We start from the raw sequence: 18,017 nt of genomic DNA on the forward strand, positions 1-18,017 counted from the left end.
ATTATGCCATTCGTTTCTGGCAATGGTTTTTTTTTTCTGCTGCCTTTTAACATGGTATCTAACTCGAGGAAAAAAAATTTCTGCTTCCATTCATTTCGTACAGATTGGGTCGTTTTTCATGATAAATCTGTGCTTAGTTGTTATCGCAACGCAATTTTCCGAAACGAAAAAACGTGAAATGGAGCGTATGAGACAAGAACGAGCTAGGTACACATCGAATTCCACGTTGGCGTCGAGTACAAACAACTCAGAACCAGCCACATGCTACGCAGAAATTGTTAAGTACATAGCTCATCTGTGGCGCAGGAATAAACGACGACTAATTAAGAAGTTACGATTGTATAAGTATGACAATTTTTCGTTTTTATTTTATTTTGTCCACGTTTTAGAGGAAATGCATCCAACTAACTATCCGTATTGTCAACAGAATGTGTGGTTTGAATCTATCCAAACTTTTAATTTCACTGATTTTTATTCTTAAGCTTTTGAACGAAGTGACATGCATAAATGATGGAAAATTGGTAAATTGCATTAAATTTTACCGAATTATAAATCATTCATGGATAACTTCCAACCTTTTGTATAATACGAGTTCACATGGTCAAGTATATACCGAAATCAAAATGCGAGACTGTTCGTTCGTAAATACAAAATCCATAAGTTACGAATAGCTGGTTCCGAAAATCGTTGCATATTTGAACTGGTTGTTCGTGCTTACTGATATACGGTACTGTGCAGATAATACAACAGACCTCATGACCGTCGAAAAATTAGTGAACAATTCTGTTCTGTTCAGACGAGGAGTTTTTTCTAAGAAGTGAAAATTTTCATCTTTCTGTTTAGGTGTAAAACCTAAAAATAAAACTGAAAATGATATTTGGACTTTAACTTCGAAATGACAATTTTTATGAGCTCCGAATGGTATGTAAATTCAAATTTATCCAGAATTGTGTCAGGTTTGTCTTCATGAAATTACCTGACCTGAAACCTAATTTTTCGAGTGCGGTTTTGCTATATCGAAATAAATGACTTTTCGCACTAGTGCGATTAAGTATTTTCAAATTTTGCGACAATTTCGACATCAAAGTGTAAAAAGTTTTACTCGAAATTTGTATTGAAATGGAATTTTATACACACGGGGTGTTGATAAATCCTCAATCTTATGCGTATAACACATAAATCAACACCATTTCCTTTGTCTGCGTGAGGTTTATAAGTTCACAATTTACGAAGCTGGTAATCTTCTTGAAAAACTTCTCGTCAGATTGTATTGAGCAAGTATTCGGTTTGTCTAACTTAAGCATGATTTATACGCGAATTTCACGTTTCCTCTTTGAATTTTACACAAAACGATTTCTCTGGGATCGTGTCATAATGCCGTCTACATTTTCCAGATTTTTCTCTTCTCTCTTGTCCATATATTACTCCAACACGGTGTAGGAAACCCTAATCTTCTGAATGTGGACTTCATTATTGTACGAGCTCAAAGGATAGTGAATGATTATCTGGTTTTTGCATATAATATTTCAATGCGGGCATACCCTATTTACTTAGCACAAAATTTCATGAATCAACACAAAGACTACAACAGAAACCACAGCAACAATTTTAACCGCCGAATTTACAGAAAATCATTTAAAATGTAATATCTACTTTTTCAAGGTTTTTTTTACAAGTAAATTACGTCCTTGTATTATACTTGGGAAGCACTAGACAGAATAATAGTACATTACTTACCACTGAGGTAAATGATGGAATCGTCTTCGTCTCATTGCCCCATTGCCAAGTATATTCTTTCCTAGTGAAATAATTTTGCTTTTCCCTCAAGGGTGAAAACCCTTACCTCGCTCGTAAAGGAAAATAGCTTACTAAATCAGTGAAGTAATTTGATATCTTGTATCACGATGTATCCGAGGTCTTCAGCCCGTTACGATTTGAATACGAGATATCTCATTACTATAGTAATCTACTATTACATAACTAGGTTTACTCGTTATCAAAATGTATAGTCAAGTTTCACAGAGAATAACAACAAATATTTCTCCAAAATCAGCGGTTGATACAATTTTCCGATTTTCTAAAAATCATCGAAATTGTCGATCAACGTAAAATTTATGGTGTGGTTTCTGCATGTGTTTATTATGTGGCTCGATTTACAAGTGATTTTCCATTCATACCTATTTTCAAAACATGTTCGTTCAGATATTTCAAGAGCTGTTTACGGCTCGAATTTATAAACATTTTTTGTCAGTCAAATATTTGCTTTTTTGTCTCTTGCAATGTGTTTCGTCATTTTTCATTCCTTGTCGTGCGTAGAAATTGAATGAAATAATTTCACTTTAATGTTGGAATGATAATTTTGAAATGTAATATGCACAGCATTTCTGTCAAAATTAATCAAAATTAATTAAATTTCATCAAAATTCTTGAAATTTATATCTTCAAATTCATTAAAAATTCATCAAAAATTTTTAAGTAAATGGGTACCGTTTCTACGGTATGAGCGTTAATTGCTCCGATATGCAGAGCCAATGTCATGAGTGTGTCTCTTTAATTAAATATCATCACAGAAACGTAATTTCTATGTCTTTTGTCACGGAATGTATAACTACTGTCCTTAGGACATAAACTTGCAAAAATGAAACGATTTGTTGAACTAACAAAAATGAGATTGAACTAAGAACTGGCAATTATATTTTGTGTGCAGCACGTTTAAACATACACAAAGCATACCGATTTTAAGTCAGTTGCTCAACCAACATTCTCTTCAATCAACAGATACCAGCGTCAATTACGCCAACAAGAGGAAGGTTTGCTACCAGATGGCGAAACGTTAACGTTATCGCCCAGCCGAATAAAATGTCATCATCCGAAATGTCCACGTACCAGTCAAAATTCTACAACCAACATTCAAGATCAATTGATTACCGTTATGGTACCGCTGAATGCTTCGCGTAGCGCGCCGCCTGCAAGTAGTAATGACAATCATATCTCTTCACCGGAAAATTCCGACTCCATGGATCACAGTAAGAATGCAACGAAGAAAAATGGTACGGTTCAGGACGGTAAAGATGAAAAACAGAAAACGTTCAGATTGAGATTACCGAGCACCAACGAAAGTGAACAATTAATTGTAAGATGATGTGGATTGACGAGACGAGTTTTTTTTCTATTTAACGGACGTCATTGCAGAATCCCTGTTCTTCGAATTATTTAAACACATGCAATTCGCCAACGGCAGCTCGGCGGCGATCGGCTGTAATGTTCAATGAGTATGTAATCCTGCATACTCCTCCAGCCAACCACCAAGCGAATGACAAGAACATCTGTTCAGCAGAGAAAACTACTCAAACTGGTGATGGTAACATTTGGCAGGTATACTACGGTCAACCCACATCCGTGGAAGAAGCAATCTTTTTTTTTTGCTAATTCACAATATCTACAATAGGTAAACCTTCCCCAACAGAATGTAAATTCGCAGACATTGTCCAATGTGTTTGCTGACTGTTCGGACTTGGGTCTAAATGAGACAATGACGTGTCAAGAGCTGCTTGCATTTTCCGTTGCTTTTTCGGCTGCATTGCCTACAAGTCAGACGACCCTTGAGTCATTTTATACATCGCTGGCCAGGAACGATACCGGTCAACAAGATAAACCAGTTCAAAATACTGCCAACTATTATGAAGACTTTTCGTGCTGTTATGATTTATATCAAAATGCTGCCCTGAATGACACCGTCGATGAGAAAAGGTCTCACAGTAAAGTTTACCGATCATGTGCGATAATGTGGAAAGTGGTGAATAAAGTGGCCGGTAAGTGGAAAATTTGTCATAACAAAAATCGGATAAAAATATTTCGTTCTGGTCTCACCCGGTCCGACCTGAAACAACTGACCATTTCGAAGTCAAAAATATTCGATATTATCCTTCATCAAAATATTCAAAATTACAGGATATGTCCGACGATATGTTCGTATGCTGGTCGAGTATAAATACTTTCAACAAGGAATTTTATTGGCCATATTGATAAACACTCTATCAATGGGAATTGAATACCATAATCAACCGGACGAGTTGACAGCTATTGTGGAAACGAGCAATATTGTGTTCTCGGGCATTTTTGCTGTGGAAATGTTGTTGAAAGTGATTGCCGAGGGGCCGTTCAAGTATATCGCTAATGGATTCAACGTTTTCGATGGAGTTATCGTTATATTGAGGTAAGATTTAAAGAGCAATTGCATTTCGAATAAAAAAAAACTGTTGAGAGCACTGTCGTTTGATATCTTCGTCACAGCATTATAATAATGCTGTTGGCAATGTGAATATCAAATATAAATCGGATGCACCGGATATACCATTCATAGGCGTCTTTGAATGTCATTTCGCTTTGAAAAATCAGTTTTATTCATCGTAGAATATCGTATTTATCTATTTATGTCACTTGAAAATTGATTTTGCAACTTAGAACAGGTCAATTTTGTGGTCTTGGAAAATAAACTGTGGCGTGAAGTGACACTTGTTTCCATTGTATAAAGCTTTTGGAACTGCAGAAAGTGAATTATAAGAAAAATGAAAATTAAATACTTTCCTTGTTTCTTTAAGCTAGACGACGTGAGTGACTTTCGTTTTTCTCGTAATTCGCTAATGCATGACTCATTCAGGTTTTCATTATATGTGAGGCTACAACTACTATTGATGTGTTTTGAGTTGTAACCTCATAGAAAGTCTTCTCTCTGAAACCTACAATTATTTCAGATTTTTTAGGCTCTACTCGACCATTGATATAATAAGTGTAGATAAAAGATGTCGAAGCCACTTTATGTGGAAAGATTGCATGGATGTATGTATAACGTAACTTACGTTCTGAGAAAGCGAGCGAAATAATGTCTTACAAATATTCGAAAATAATTAAAACTCTGCATTTCGCAAGTTTTTCTTTCTCTTCGTTTTGTGTTATGATTCGTATTTTTTGTGGTTGTATGTGTGCTATATTTCCGAAATTTCCTTGTCACTCCCTTGTCACCGACTACCACTACTGTGCTCTAGGGTGCAACAAAAGGTTTTGCAATTTCGCAATCAGCTTGAAACATTCACTGTCAGGGAATCCGTGAGACGAAATCGTAAGAGAAGCGTTGTCATTTTGATCTTTTCGAAGAAAAAAACTTCTCGCCATGGCACATTGACTTACTTTGCGATTTCTCGCGTAAGAATGCTCGTGACAAAATAATTGGACTCCATCTACCAATATCAGGGTTTAGTTCGGTAAAAACAAAAAAAAGTTTGACTCAAGTTACGGCATTGCGGTGAAGTTTTAACCAAAAACAAAACGACTGAACACATTTTCCTTGTACAAAACACAACTTAAGGTAGTGGAAATACTTTCGGTTGGCACGTTTCGTAGAACTTTTTACGGCAAATCCACGTTGGTACAATGAAAATATTTGTGGTCGTTTTGTTTTTGATTAAAACTTCACTGTATTAGTTACGGCCACGAGGTGTCATTAAAGTTTGAAAAGACGATTGAGTTAATTTTTCAAGTTCTATTTACCTGTAGATCGAGTATCCAAATCTTTCCCAATCAACTAAACTATTTTAACGAAAAACTTTTAAACTTAATAAAAAGTTCCCCAATGGACGCCTAAAAAATCCATCAAATTATTTTCCAGTGTCTTCGAACTGGCTCAGCAATTCCTCGGTGTTGGCGAAGGAAATTCCGGGCTCAGTGTTCTGAGGACATTCCGATTGTTGCGTATTCTAAAGTTGGTGCGTTTCATGCCAAATTTACGACGTCAACTATTTGTTATGCTACGGACAATGGACAATGTTGCGATATTTTTTTCGTTACTCATTTTATTTATCTTCATCTTCAGGTAAGCCGTGCCTTTCAAATGAATATAATTGAAATAGACAGAATTAGAAATTATCTCAGTTCAACAACGAATCATTAATTGAATAAGGTTTTAATTGGTTATTAATACAGGAAGGATTTATTTTCTATTCGTTTCGTTTTTGGTTTTAATTTTTTTTGGTATTTTTCTTCTTCTAATTATTGACTTTGGTTATTCAAATTTTATATGCATTTACCAGCATTTTAAATCCTTTTCATCTTTTTGTTTTTGTTTTATTTTAATTAAAACTGAAAATTGAAACTTTCACTCACATTTACACACTATAACTCACTTTTCTCCATGATATATGCTCTGTGGTCTTATTATAAATATATTTAAATCATTCAGATCTTTATTTTAAACACGTTATAATATTATTCCCGTATACACTGAACTACTTCTAAATATCTTTTTTTAGTCAGAAACTTACTATTAAGTGTGTAAATACTGTACTTCTATCTCTATTTTATACAATATGCTCCTTCTGTACATACACTTTTCCTATGATTCTTTATATCCATTAAATAAACTCACAAATTAAAACGCAAAAAAATATTTAAAAAAAAACAAATTAAAAGAAAATTTATTTCAAATTAAATCAAAACGTTCTGAGGTTATAAACGTTGAATGTTCATGCTGTTATATAGTTGACCAATTAGGTGGAATTTCTGAAATGTTTTCAGACATATTTTTCCTCTTAAGTGTACCAATTTTGCCTCTGTAATTTTAAATGGTATCCAGTGCTTTGCCGGTCCTTGGTACAAAGTGAATTTATTGGTTTTTGTGTTGTGTTGTCAGTAAAGGAAAAAGTTTGTTTTTTGATATTCTGTTTCTCATTATCATTTTAAAAATTTTAATTTTGATTTTTGACATATTTTATCCGAGAAGACTTAGACTGTGACAGTCACAATATATCTAATAAACATCCACATAATTATAACTCTCGAAACTATACAGTCTTTATAAAGGCACAGTCACACTGGAATTGTTGTTTTGTTGATAATTGTTTGGAGTGGATCGAATTAATTAATTTGTTGATTGGTTGGTGGAGAAAGTAAATAATTTTTGAAATATTTACCTACAAATTCATACAGGCAGTCAATAATCCTCGCCATAAATCAATGAATCGAGAGGCAAATAACTATTAGTTTGGCCATATGATTTTTATGTCCAGTGCGTTTTTATTGATGCGACATACCACTAATATTTTTGCTCACATTAAAACCTAAATGCACTTTCACGATTATTATGCGAATTAAACGAATAAAACTACATACGAAATGAACGTATATCTCCACTGGTATTTTGTCATTCTTGATGCAGTGGTAAATATAATTTATTTTTCTCAAAATAGCTCATCAAAATTTATGTGTCGAGAGAATTATAGCATACCGTTTGAGCTTCCGTTTCACGCATAAATTTTTACAGACCAAAAATTGTATCAATCATCACAGAGAATGAATCTTTGGTACTGAACTTCGAAGTACTTTCTTAGCAACAGAAACAGCATACACGACGTGTATTACACGTTAGTCATTACGACTTTTCGATACAATTGAAGCTAAATCACTTACCTCAATGATAGTTGAAGAATGTTCGAAAATTATTATGGAACGCGATGGCTTAGTGGGTGCATACCAGCCTACCACCAAAAATGGACCGGGTTCGACATAATTCCCACATGGAATTTTCTGGCGAGTATAATGTCCCAAAGTTTACTCAAGTTTTATGATTGGGGTAGTTGCGGTGTTTTTGGTGGTGACTGCAACGATGCATACACTGACTGTATGCCGTAACCGAAATACGATGTATTTTTCTACCTATGTCTGGTCTACGTCTATATTCCGATGAGATATTAGCGCCTCGATAAAATACTTTCTGAGGAAGTCATTTGGACAATAAGATAAAAAACGGTTTCGTGGAACATTTATAATAACTGTACGTAAGATGTGTTACTAGTTACAAGCTACACTTAACTAAATCCAAATTTTTGTTAGGTAAAACTAAGTGAATTGTTTTGGCTGAGACCAGCAGCGTATTGACGAGTTGCTTTAGAAACTTTTCAATATGTTAAACATGCTGTAGGCACCATTGACAATCTGGTCGAAATGAAGAATTTTATTGCAAAACATCTTATGTGTCTTTCGAATATTTACAATCACCTTCATAAAAGTTTCCAAATTCATGGGATAAATCAAGATGACCAGTTGTTGAGGTTTTTTTAACATTTCGGCCATGATGAGAACATACTTTTTACATGATTCGGTCTGCTCAATCCAATTTGACTCAAACAAGCAGTAAGATAATCGGTCACTCGATACGGTAATGTCGTTTGCCAGGTACATAACCATAAAAATATCGAAAAACCCATAGAGCAGTTCAACAACATTAAATTCCGTTTGTGCAATATTTCGGTTCGAACCCTAAATTTAGGTGAGACTATGAGCTGAATATCGTTGTAATTTTCAGTAATTTAATATAAAACTTACAAAGGCCAAACTGTAAACTGCAACACAAATAATAACGCCGCTGGTTGTGATTTGGGCCAAAAATATGGTTGAGAAACAGGATCGGAATCGCTCTACTGTTCTGTAATGAATATCACATTTTAATTGGAAATCCATCTTAGAATGTGGTACGTCTTACTCGGTAACGTTTCGATGAGCTTGTACCAAAACGATTAAGTCTTTGACGAATTTCTTACTTTCTGGTACCGAGCTTTTCTGGTTCAGTACTTTTTCCCTGATTGTCTTTTGTTTCTCGTTTTTGTCATGATTTTTGTCTGTTTTAGAATACACAAAGACGGCTTTTAAGCGATTCGGTGGCTTTCGTTATAATTACCTTTCACTGTTGTCACTCCTAAAGTTTTCAATTTATTTCCCAACAATTCGTACTCGACGGAATAATTCAACATTATGTACCAAACTAGCAGAGTCATAAAATTTATTACGCAGTACAATACTATTGACAGCGATACGAACAAATACGTCAACCAATAAACAATTTCTGAAACGTTCCACGTGAAGCTAATAAAAAACGGCAAACCTTTGTCGGCTGAGAATATGGGTAGTTTCGTAACAATGAGCAAAACATCTGTTATAAATATGACCAAACAATATGGACGTACGAATTTCATCAATTTCTTTATCTTTCTGTTCGCTTGCTCATATTCTTCTCGATTTTCATTTAAATGAACAATGATCGGATCATTCAAAAATGCAAGGATTTCTTGTTTCTTGAACAGAAGGTACAAACACTTCATGTATACAACCACCGTAATAACTGCAATATGTGCTGAATGAATAGATTCGTTCCGATCGACACACCGAAAAGCATTGGTTGCAAAGAAAATTGGCAGCCAAGCACCAAAAAAAGAGTAGAAAAATTTCTTGAACATTCGACGGTAATTCGATTCCTTGTCACTTTGCCATATTCCACTCAGGTAAAATACTCTTAAAATTTGCTGCATCATTTTATTGGCTTCAAACGTAACCATTCTCTTGGAAATTTTTTATCGACCGTTTTAACCTTTCGCTAAATTTATACTGATGGGATGGTGTAGTTACAGGGACTTCCACGTGATTCTCTATCAAAGTTAAAGTAACGATTGTGGCAAGGAGTATGATATGCTTGAATGACAAGCCTATTAATTAAATAATATTGACTTTGTACACTTGCTTAGTGCTGGTTTGAGCCACGTCAACCAAACGGTCAAGGTGTTTAGAATACTTTATTTCAAGTAAAAATTCGTCAATTACCATTTTATGTTGCATAATAGAAAACAGGTGAATACATTTATTGAATTCGAACGATCAGAAGAGGTATAAAATGTTTCGCTTTTGACGTCGAACAACTTTCATATTTGATAGATGCAAACGATCGACAGAATAATAATCAGAAAGAAGGTTGGATTGCCTCGTTTCTAATTGTCGTTTCACTGAAACTGTTTTAAAATGTTGAACATGCTGTACGCACCGTTGATTATCTATTCGCGACGAAAAGGTTCAATTTAATGAAACTTCACATTCAAAGCATTTCACCCACCGTCATAAAAGTTTCCAAATTCATGGGATAAATCAAGATGACCAGTTGTTGCGGTTGCTTCAACATTTCGGCCATGATGATAACATACTTTTTACATGATTCCGTCTGCTCAATCCAATTTGACTCAAACAAGCAGTAAGATAATCGGTCACTCGAAACGGTAATGTCGTTTGCCAGATACATAATCAAAAAAATATCAAAAATTCCATAGGCCAATACAACAACATACATTTGTGTTTGTACAATATTATGATTCGATGGAATATGGTTGAGAAACTGGATCGGAATCGCTCTACTGTTCTGTAATGAATATCACATTTTAATCGGAAATCTATCTTAGAATGTGTGAAGTCGTACTCGGTAACGTTTCGATGAGCTTTTACCAAAACGATTAAATCTTTGACAAATTTCTCACTTTCTGGTACCGAGCTTTTCTGGTTCAGTACTTTTTCCCCGATTTTCTTTTGTTTCTCGTTTTTGTCCTGATTTTTGGCTGTTTAATAACGCGAAAATGGTTTTAGAGTACACAAAAATTGTTATATTCAAGGAGGCCAAAAACGTCACATTCTCTCACCAGATTGAGACGGACAACAACAACCTTATCTCACATTTTTAAATCGCCCTTTTTCGTCAAGTTCTATCAATTTTACTTTATTTCGCAATTTTTCTTCCAAGTTGACCCATACATTATTGATTATTCCCTTGACTGAAAGTCATGAGTCTTACGAATGATAAACACTCTAAAATGTTTGTCACATAATGTTCACTACTATGATTGAACATACATGGAATGTATGACCAAAAACATTAAATACAGAAAATGTTTGTTACACTTTGTTCATTCCTTGTTACCACGATAACTTCAGTAATTCTAAACGGATTTCCAAAAACTTTTTTTTAATCAACGAGGAATTAAATTCCGCATCCGCAGGGTAAGTTCGAAAATGGGCTATGAAGGACCGATGATCTTAGAGATATTCCAAAAATAATTTTTGTATCGTCGCTTGTTACCACGATAGCTCGAGTAGTTTTCGACGGATTTCCAATTTTTTTTTTATCGACGAGGAATTAAATTTCTGAAGTTAATTTCGAAGATGGTCTATAACAGACGGGTGATCTTAGAGATATTCTAAATTATTTTTTTAAGTTATCGCTCGATAACTCGAGTAATTCTTAACGGATTTCCAAAAAAAAATTATTTGAAGGGGAATTAAATTTCTGAGGTTAATTTTGAAGACGGGCTATAACGGACAGATGATCTTAGAATACTCGAGTAATTCTTTAGGGATTTCCAAAAACTTCTTTTTATTCGAAGTGGAATTAAATTCCTGAGGTTAATTTTGAGGACGAACGATTGATCTTAGAGGTATTCTTAAAAGAATTAAGTAATCCTCAACAGATTTAAAAAAAATATTATTCGACTAAGAATGAAATTCGTGATGGTAACCGGATCATCATCTGTCTATATAGTCTACTTATCATACGGAGTAATTTTCGACAGCTTTCCAAAAACGTTTGTACTGAAATTACTCGGGCTAAATTCGTTAATCGAAATACTGGAGTAATAATCTGCGAAATATTCCGAAAAAACTTGCTGTCTATGCTAGAAAAAAAAATTAACGAGTGTGAACTGTGCGGCCAGAGCGAAGCGAGGACCGTAATCACACGAGTTGCATACCTTATTCATAAGCAAATAGGGCCAATTTTCAGTAGAACATCGAAAGTATTTGACATTTCATTTGAAACATTCAGCTACAACTTTGTCGAACAAAAATATTCCTTTAGAATAATTTGCTAAAAAAGTCTTATAATCTAGAAAATTTCAACGAATGTGAACTTTGCGGCCAGAGCGAAGCGAGGGCCGTATTCACACGAGTTAAAATTTATTCAGGAGTTTAGCAAGGAATACGTCCTCATTACAGCGTCTTTTAGCAGACACAGTAATATCGAAGCATCTTTTGTTTGAAAAGGAAATTTGTTTATTCTGAAATTTGATTTTCAATAAAATAAAAGGAGCGAACAATTTATGACAAAACAGAAAGAGCTTCTTTGATCAAGATCAATCTATGATATTTTTGTAACAATTACAAAAATCTATTGACAAAATATCAGCCAGTCAGTCAAGGGACCTGACCCACCCATAAGGTGGGGCCTTGTGATATACAATTGGACTTTTTGGTCAGCCTGAATACACATGTTATTCTACATCCGTACTAGGAACAAAAAAGTGTAATTCTGCCACAATGGAGTGTCAAAAATACACCTTTTTGTTCCTAGTGACATAATGTACTATTTTAAGATAATGACTCGGTTGTTTTCGTTGCATTTACCCATCACCGTTGTCACTCCCAAGTTTTTCATTTTATTTCCCAAAATTTCGTACTCGACGGAATAATTCAACATTATGTACCAAACTAGTGCATTCATAAAATTCATTAAGCTGTGAAATAGTATTGACAGCGATACGAGCAAATACGCGAGCCAATAGATAATTTCTGAGTCGTTCCACGAAAAGCTTATAAAAATTGGCAAACCTTTATCGTCTGAGAATATTGGCAGTTTTATAACAATGAGCAAAACAGCCGTTATAAATATGGTCAAACAATATGGACGTACGAATTTCATCAATTTCTTTATCTTTTTGTTCGTTCTCTCGTATTCTTCACGATTTTCAATTGAGTGAACAATGATCGGATCATATAAAAATGCGATGAGTTCCGGTTTCTTGAAGAGAAGATACAAAAATTTCATGTATGCAACCGAAATCAAAATTGCAGCCTGCGTTGAAAAAATCGATTCGTTCCGATCAACACATCGAAAAGCATTGGTTGCAAGAAAATTGGCAACCAAGCACCGAAACAAGTGTTAAATAATCTCTTGACGGTTTCACGGTAATTCGACTTCTCGTCACTTTGCCATACACCAATTTGGTAAAATATTTTTAAAATTTGCAGAATCGTTTTGTCTACTTGAATTGGAAACATTTTCTTAGAATTTGATTATCGACCGTTTCAATCCTTTGCTAAATTCATACTGTATACATACAGTGGATTTTCTAACAAACTTAAAACTAGGTGTCCCGCCATATTGGTGGACCAGGTCGCTTGACTGGATTTTCAAAGATTAAGTCTGATCATTCCATTCGCTCTTTTCGTCCCATAAACATAAAAGTAGCGACTATCTCTTTACTGTTTTGGGCTTAAGCCGGCGGAAAATAAAGGTATAAACGTTGATACATACGATTCTCAGGTTTTTTGTGGACTAAAAACTCGTGTTAACAACGAAAAAAAACTGTGGAGAATTACTTATATTTTCCATCTTGCAATCTTCACCAATTAAAACAACAATTTTGAAAATTTGTTGAGAATTAATGGACTATTACCCTCGTTTTTACTAATGTTGGACATTTTCAAAAGATCATAGTGAACTCAACTCAAATTTTAAGTAATTTTCTGTCATAAGAACCTGACTTTCAGTCAATAAGGGAATAACGATTATGGCGAGGATTATGATATACGTGAATGACAAGCCTTTTAATTAAATAATATTGACTTTGTACTGATTGGTATCACGTGAATCAAACGGTCAAGGTGTTTGAAATACTTGGATATTTATCGTCAATTACCATTTTGTGTAAAATAACAGCAAGCATTGATTGAATTCAAAATGATTTATTTATTTAATGTTTGAGGAAAAAACAAGAACAACAACAACAGTTTGCCAGAAAAATTGAAACATTTCACAAAAATAAACAACAACAACTCATAAATTGTTGTTAAACTTTATTATTTCTCCATTTGATTTTTAATTTTGCGAATATAATTTCGTTTTAATTCCAAATCATTGTTCATTAAACCAACAAATTGTTATTAATTATCCATTTTATTAAGTCTAAAAAAAATTGTGAAAATATTTTAAACAATTGACAAATTAATGAACTTTATTAGTATACTTGGCATGAATCTGTTCGGATGTAAATTCTGCGAGAATGTAAACGGCGAAACTCATTGTGATAGGAAAAATTTCGACAGCTTGTTATGGGCTCTAGTTACCGTTTTCCAGGTTCGAAATTATTATATTTGTTATGATTAATTTTATGTTTTCGTTTTTCCTTTATATTTTTCGAATATTAATCCGTTTCTTGATTTTGATTTAGTTTTCGTTTTTTATTTTTTATATCGACTTTTTTATTGTAACATTAAAATATTGTTGAATGGACACGCAAATGTAATAAAAAACAATTATAAAAATAATTTGCAAATCGTAAATAATTTATAAACCTATGGTCAGTTTTGCAAAAATCCTAAATTTTTGTATATTTATAATCCAAAATTTTATAATATTTTTCCTGTTAATTAACACCCTTGTTCGATATATTTTTTTTTTGATTATCTATATATATAACCGCATTTGTTGCATCGTGATTTCGTTCTTAAAAAAAAAAATTAATCCAGTTCGTTCAGTTTTAACACCTTGATTAATATACCCCCTCGTGTAATATATACATATATAAAGCAACAATAATAAAGTTGTCCACTTATTTATTGGCTGAATTGAAGGTAGGTTTTTTTCGTTAAGAAAATGAACATAAAGTTATCGCATTTAAAAAGCACTTCCTTTAAAAAGAAAAAAAAGTGAAAATCAAATTTATTTCTCATAATATTTTTGCACCTAATCCGCATGCACTAACAATTTTTACCACAAAATAAAATTTCTCTTTTTTTTAATTTTCTTGATATTCAAATCTCACCGATTTCACTGCATGAAATAAATCTGTAAAATCGGCACATTCCATATAAATATTATATAACACACCACATTATATTTCAAAATTGCATACAACTTTCTACATTTTGTTATCACCCCGGTGCTCCATATATAAAATAATATTTTATCGATATATGTTGAAATGGAAAGACCTAAAGCTTAAATACATTTATACATATCTCTAACATTCAAAAAATAAATCAGCTTACGTGCACGAAATTTAAATTACTTCAGAAAATGTAGAGATACACATTTTTGACTGTGCTCAAACAGAATTTATAACTTTCAGCAGACATTTGCAAGTACTTGCGGTGATAACAAAACTGTGACAGATTCAATTACATTTCGTTTTTTATATTCAATAACCTTCCAATTAATACACCAATTAAAGAAGATACCGAAAACGTGTAAAGATAGAAGTTTTATTATCACAACCGCATAGTGTACATAACTGTGCTAACAACAAAAGAGTTTAGTAGAAACACATAAAACTAAACCGAATCCAGTCGTAATTTCATTTAAAGTTTGAATTAATCGACCGATTTATGTTATATTTTTTTCCGTTTTAACCTTTTACGGACGGATGTTATCATCTGTTATCGATAATGACTACAATCGCTAGCAGGAGCTTGTATATAAAAAGTAACGAAGTAAAAGAAGTAATGAAGTAAAAGTTTTATTGAATCGTTTGGTGGTTAACAACGAAAGATGAAAAATAGAATCGATAATAATACTGCTGATATGCTCGCCATCTGTGAAAGGTTAATTAACAGGTCAACCATAAAATCTGGATATTTCTAACCATTCCATTTTTAAAATGATTTTCCCGTCATCACCATTTTCGTGTCACATGATTGGAAAAATTAATTTTCCTGAGATTCTATCGGTCAATTTGTCGTTCAATTTTTTATTTTTATTTCTATCGGGTTTTATAGTGAGAATATTTAGAGTGGAAAATTGTATATCTTTGTCCGTGGACAAATTATAAAAATCAATTTGAATCAGACTGTTTAGCTGCAGTTTATCGTTTTGAGAGCCCCAGGTCAATGAACTCACGAAGACTTTTACCCCGAGTATTAGCAACGTACGTAAAACACTGGCTTTTCAACATACGCGATGATTATACTTTAAGTACTTCAAAAAAAGTACCAAAAATGACCGCAAATGAGGGAGTTTTGAGATTTTTCTCTGGTTTTCGACCCCTTACATGATTTTTTTTTGAGTATCTGTTTTGGACGATTGATTTTAGGCACTCTCGCACAACTCGCGAAATTGCCTAAAAACAATCGTCCAAAACAGATACACAAATAACTATTTTGGACGCAATTAGGTACAAGATACGCCGAAAGAAGTTGTAGGAAGTGCTATTTTCGACTCATACAACATGTATAATATTACAACGGAAAACGGTTGTTGTTATGTTCACCACAATTTCGATTGGTTAAAATTGGTCATGTAACCGTTTGTGATAGTCATGTGACCGTTAGACATTTGAAAAACCCTGGCTCAGTAAACTGATTCAAATTTACGTGATTTTCCACTGTTATTCATATTCGAGTCTATCCCTTAGTTGTCTACGAAAGTAATGTGAACGTTAATATTGCTATCATTCTCTGTGCCATTTGTTCATACTAATTTGAGTATGGCCAGTAAAAAACTGTATAAAATGGACTGCCAGTCATCGCTCATAGATTTTTCGTTTGATTTAGCAGTATTGTCAACCAAATCTTGCTGAACATAAATATTTGTAATCAAATCTGTAGATCTCCAGTTTCTGAAGAGTAGCTACAGCCGGAAAACTTAATTTAAAAATAGGAATATGCTTGGTAAATATACCCTCGCATAGACAAAGTACGAACATTAAACCTTGTTTTACAAAGGCAAAATACGATTTAACGCTAACTCCAGCTATAGCTTCAGAAACTTATGGTATATAGATTTGATAAAAAAAATAATTCTTAGGTTTAGCCACATTTTGTGGACAAGGGAATTAAAAATTTATCAGTTGTGTTCATAACAGAGAATGAAAGGAATTGTCCCATGAACGAACTGGGACCAACAAAATACAGTTTGCTTTGAATTAATTTAATTTAACGATTTAATTATTTAACAAACCATTTACACCAAACCACAGCCAACATTACATTGAACTCTCAAATAAATTGAAATTTGAACTAATCAATAAATTAATTATTAATATTATATAAATATTAAAATGGTTATACATATGTTTTATCATTACATAAAATCAAATAAATAAACATTTTGTAGCATTCTTGGCATGTATCTCTTTGGGGGTAAGTTTTGTAAATTCACCGACGATGATGGACAAGAAAGAGAATGTACTTGTCCAGAAATCATTAGCAAACATCCATACTGCGAATGTGATCGTAAACATTTCAACAACATTTTATGGGCTACTGTTACCGTATTCCAAGTAAGCAAATCAAAATTAAATGAATTGTAGACTAGGTACACTTTCACATAAAATTTTATTGTCAAATTTTTTACCAAGAATTTTTTATCTTCGTTTGACTTCCAATTTATTTAAACTGATATTGTAACCGGCGAATTGATGACCTATATATTTGGTCTGTTCGTTGCATTTTAACGGAGAGAAAAGAGTTTCAATTGCAGAAAAACTAGTTCCCAACCCAAGTGAACAGAAGAAGATCTAACTTAGAAAAGCTCATTCATAGCTAAGATGGCGTTCGATATCGTTTCAACACACGACAAATACGAATAAAACCAACCAATCAACCTTAGTTCAGGCAAACTATACATTTTGTTAGAGTAACTACACAAAACCTCTGAAAATAGAAACAAAATCTGCGACTGAAATTGTGTCAGCGCTTCTGTTTTTCAGTTTATTGTAGAAATTTCCATGAATGAAAAACTTTTTCGCCCAAAATTTATTTTCAAAAGCCAAAGTAAAAGTTTACCTTGACACATATATTGAGTAATCAAAACACTGCGCATACATGAAGTAAATTTCTGATCTGCAAGTTTTCACAATTTCTGATAGCTGACAAAAACTGCATAACAATGACATTCATAAAGCACAAAGTTTCCTAATTAAATTTTACCGAAATTAATCAGTGAAGCAAAGCAAACATAGAGCTTGTGAGATAGCTATTTAAAATTTTATCATAAATTCGTTTTCATTAATAACACCAACCGTTCATAAATTTCTTCAATGGCTAGACGAACTGAAACATTATATTCAAAACGAAACACATTAAAAATTTGAAACAAAAACTCAAGCAACAGCACTCAAGCAAATCAATAAATCTTTTTTCCACAACTTTTTGTTTGTAAT

The 18,017-nt window shown here is 33.2% G+C and overlaps 2 protein-coding genes and 1 pseudogene across 6 annotated transcripts in view; 1 reads left to right on the forward strand and 2 right to left on the reverse strand.

Annotated features, from left to right (window-relative positions):
- The window catches only part of LOC119068954 (voltage-dependent T-type calcium channel subunit alpha-1G), a 73,121-nt gene that overhangs the window by 42,492 nt on the left and 12,612 nt on the right, over positions 1-18,017 (forward strand). For 2 of the 5 annotated variants that reach the window (XM_037172820.1, XM_037172822.1), the window contains 7 exons: positions 104-345; positions 2,779-3,133; positions 3,193-3,375; positions 3,449-3,812; positions 3,952-4,216; positions 5,666-5,869; positions 13,879-13,993. In XM_037172820.1, the coding sequence (XP_037028715.1) occupies positions 104-345; positions 2,779-3,133; positions 3,193-3,375; positions 3,449-3,812; positions 3,952-4,216; positions 5,666-5,869; positions 13,879-13,993 (1,728 nt within the window). Of the gene's footprint in view, positions 1-103; positions 346-2,778; positions 3,134-3,192; positions 3,376-3,448; positions 3,813-3,951; positions 4,217-5,665; positions 5,870-13,878; positions 13,994-16,969; positions 17,136-18,017 lie in introns of all 5 variants that reach the window. The other 3 variants (XM_037172818.1, XM_037172819.1, XM_037172821.1) reach the window with 2 other exon arrangements.
- On the reverse strand, positions 7,872-9,383 carry LOC119068957 (odorant receptor 94a-like). Its single transcript, XM_037172825.1, has 5 exons — positions 8,729-9,383; positions 8,534-8,669; positions 8,377-8,476; positions 8,050-8,310; positions 7,872-7,986 (listed from the first exon to the last, which is right to left on the reverse strand). The coding sequence occupies exons 1-5, from the start codon at positions 9,381-9,383 to the stop codon at positions 7,939-7,941; spliced, it is 1,200 nt and encodes a 399-aa protein (XP_037028720.1). The 3' UTR covers positions 7,872-7,938.
- LOC119068956 lies at positions 9,822-12,915 on the reverse strand (annotated as a pseudogene).

The sequence above is a fragment of the Bradysia coprophila genome (assembly GCF_014529535.1).
Source record: "Bradysia coprophila strain Holo2 chromosome X unlocalized genomic scaffold, BU_Bcop_v1 contig_20, whole genome shotgun sequence".
NCBI classification, from domain to species: Eukaryota; Metazoa; Arthropoda; class Insecta; order Diptera; family Sciaridae; genus Bradysia; species Bradysia coprophila.

Bases quoted from the DNA above. Each gene is read 5' to 3' on its own strand.
- LOC119068957 (XM_037172825.1), bottom strand. From the start codon at position 9,383: ATGGTTACGTTTGAAGCCAATAAAATGATGCAGCAAATTTTAAGAGTA. The intron at 8,670-8,728 runs GTAATTATAACG...ATTCTAAAACAG, and splicing joins AGGAGTGACAACAGTGAAAG to ACAAAAATCATGACAAAAAC. The intron at 8,311-8,376 runs GTAAGTTTTATA...ACCTAAATTTAG, and splicing joins CAGTTTACAGTTTGGCCTTT to GGTTCGAACCGAAATATTGC.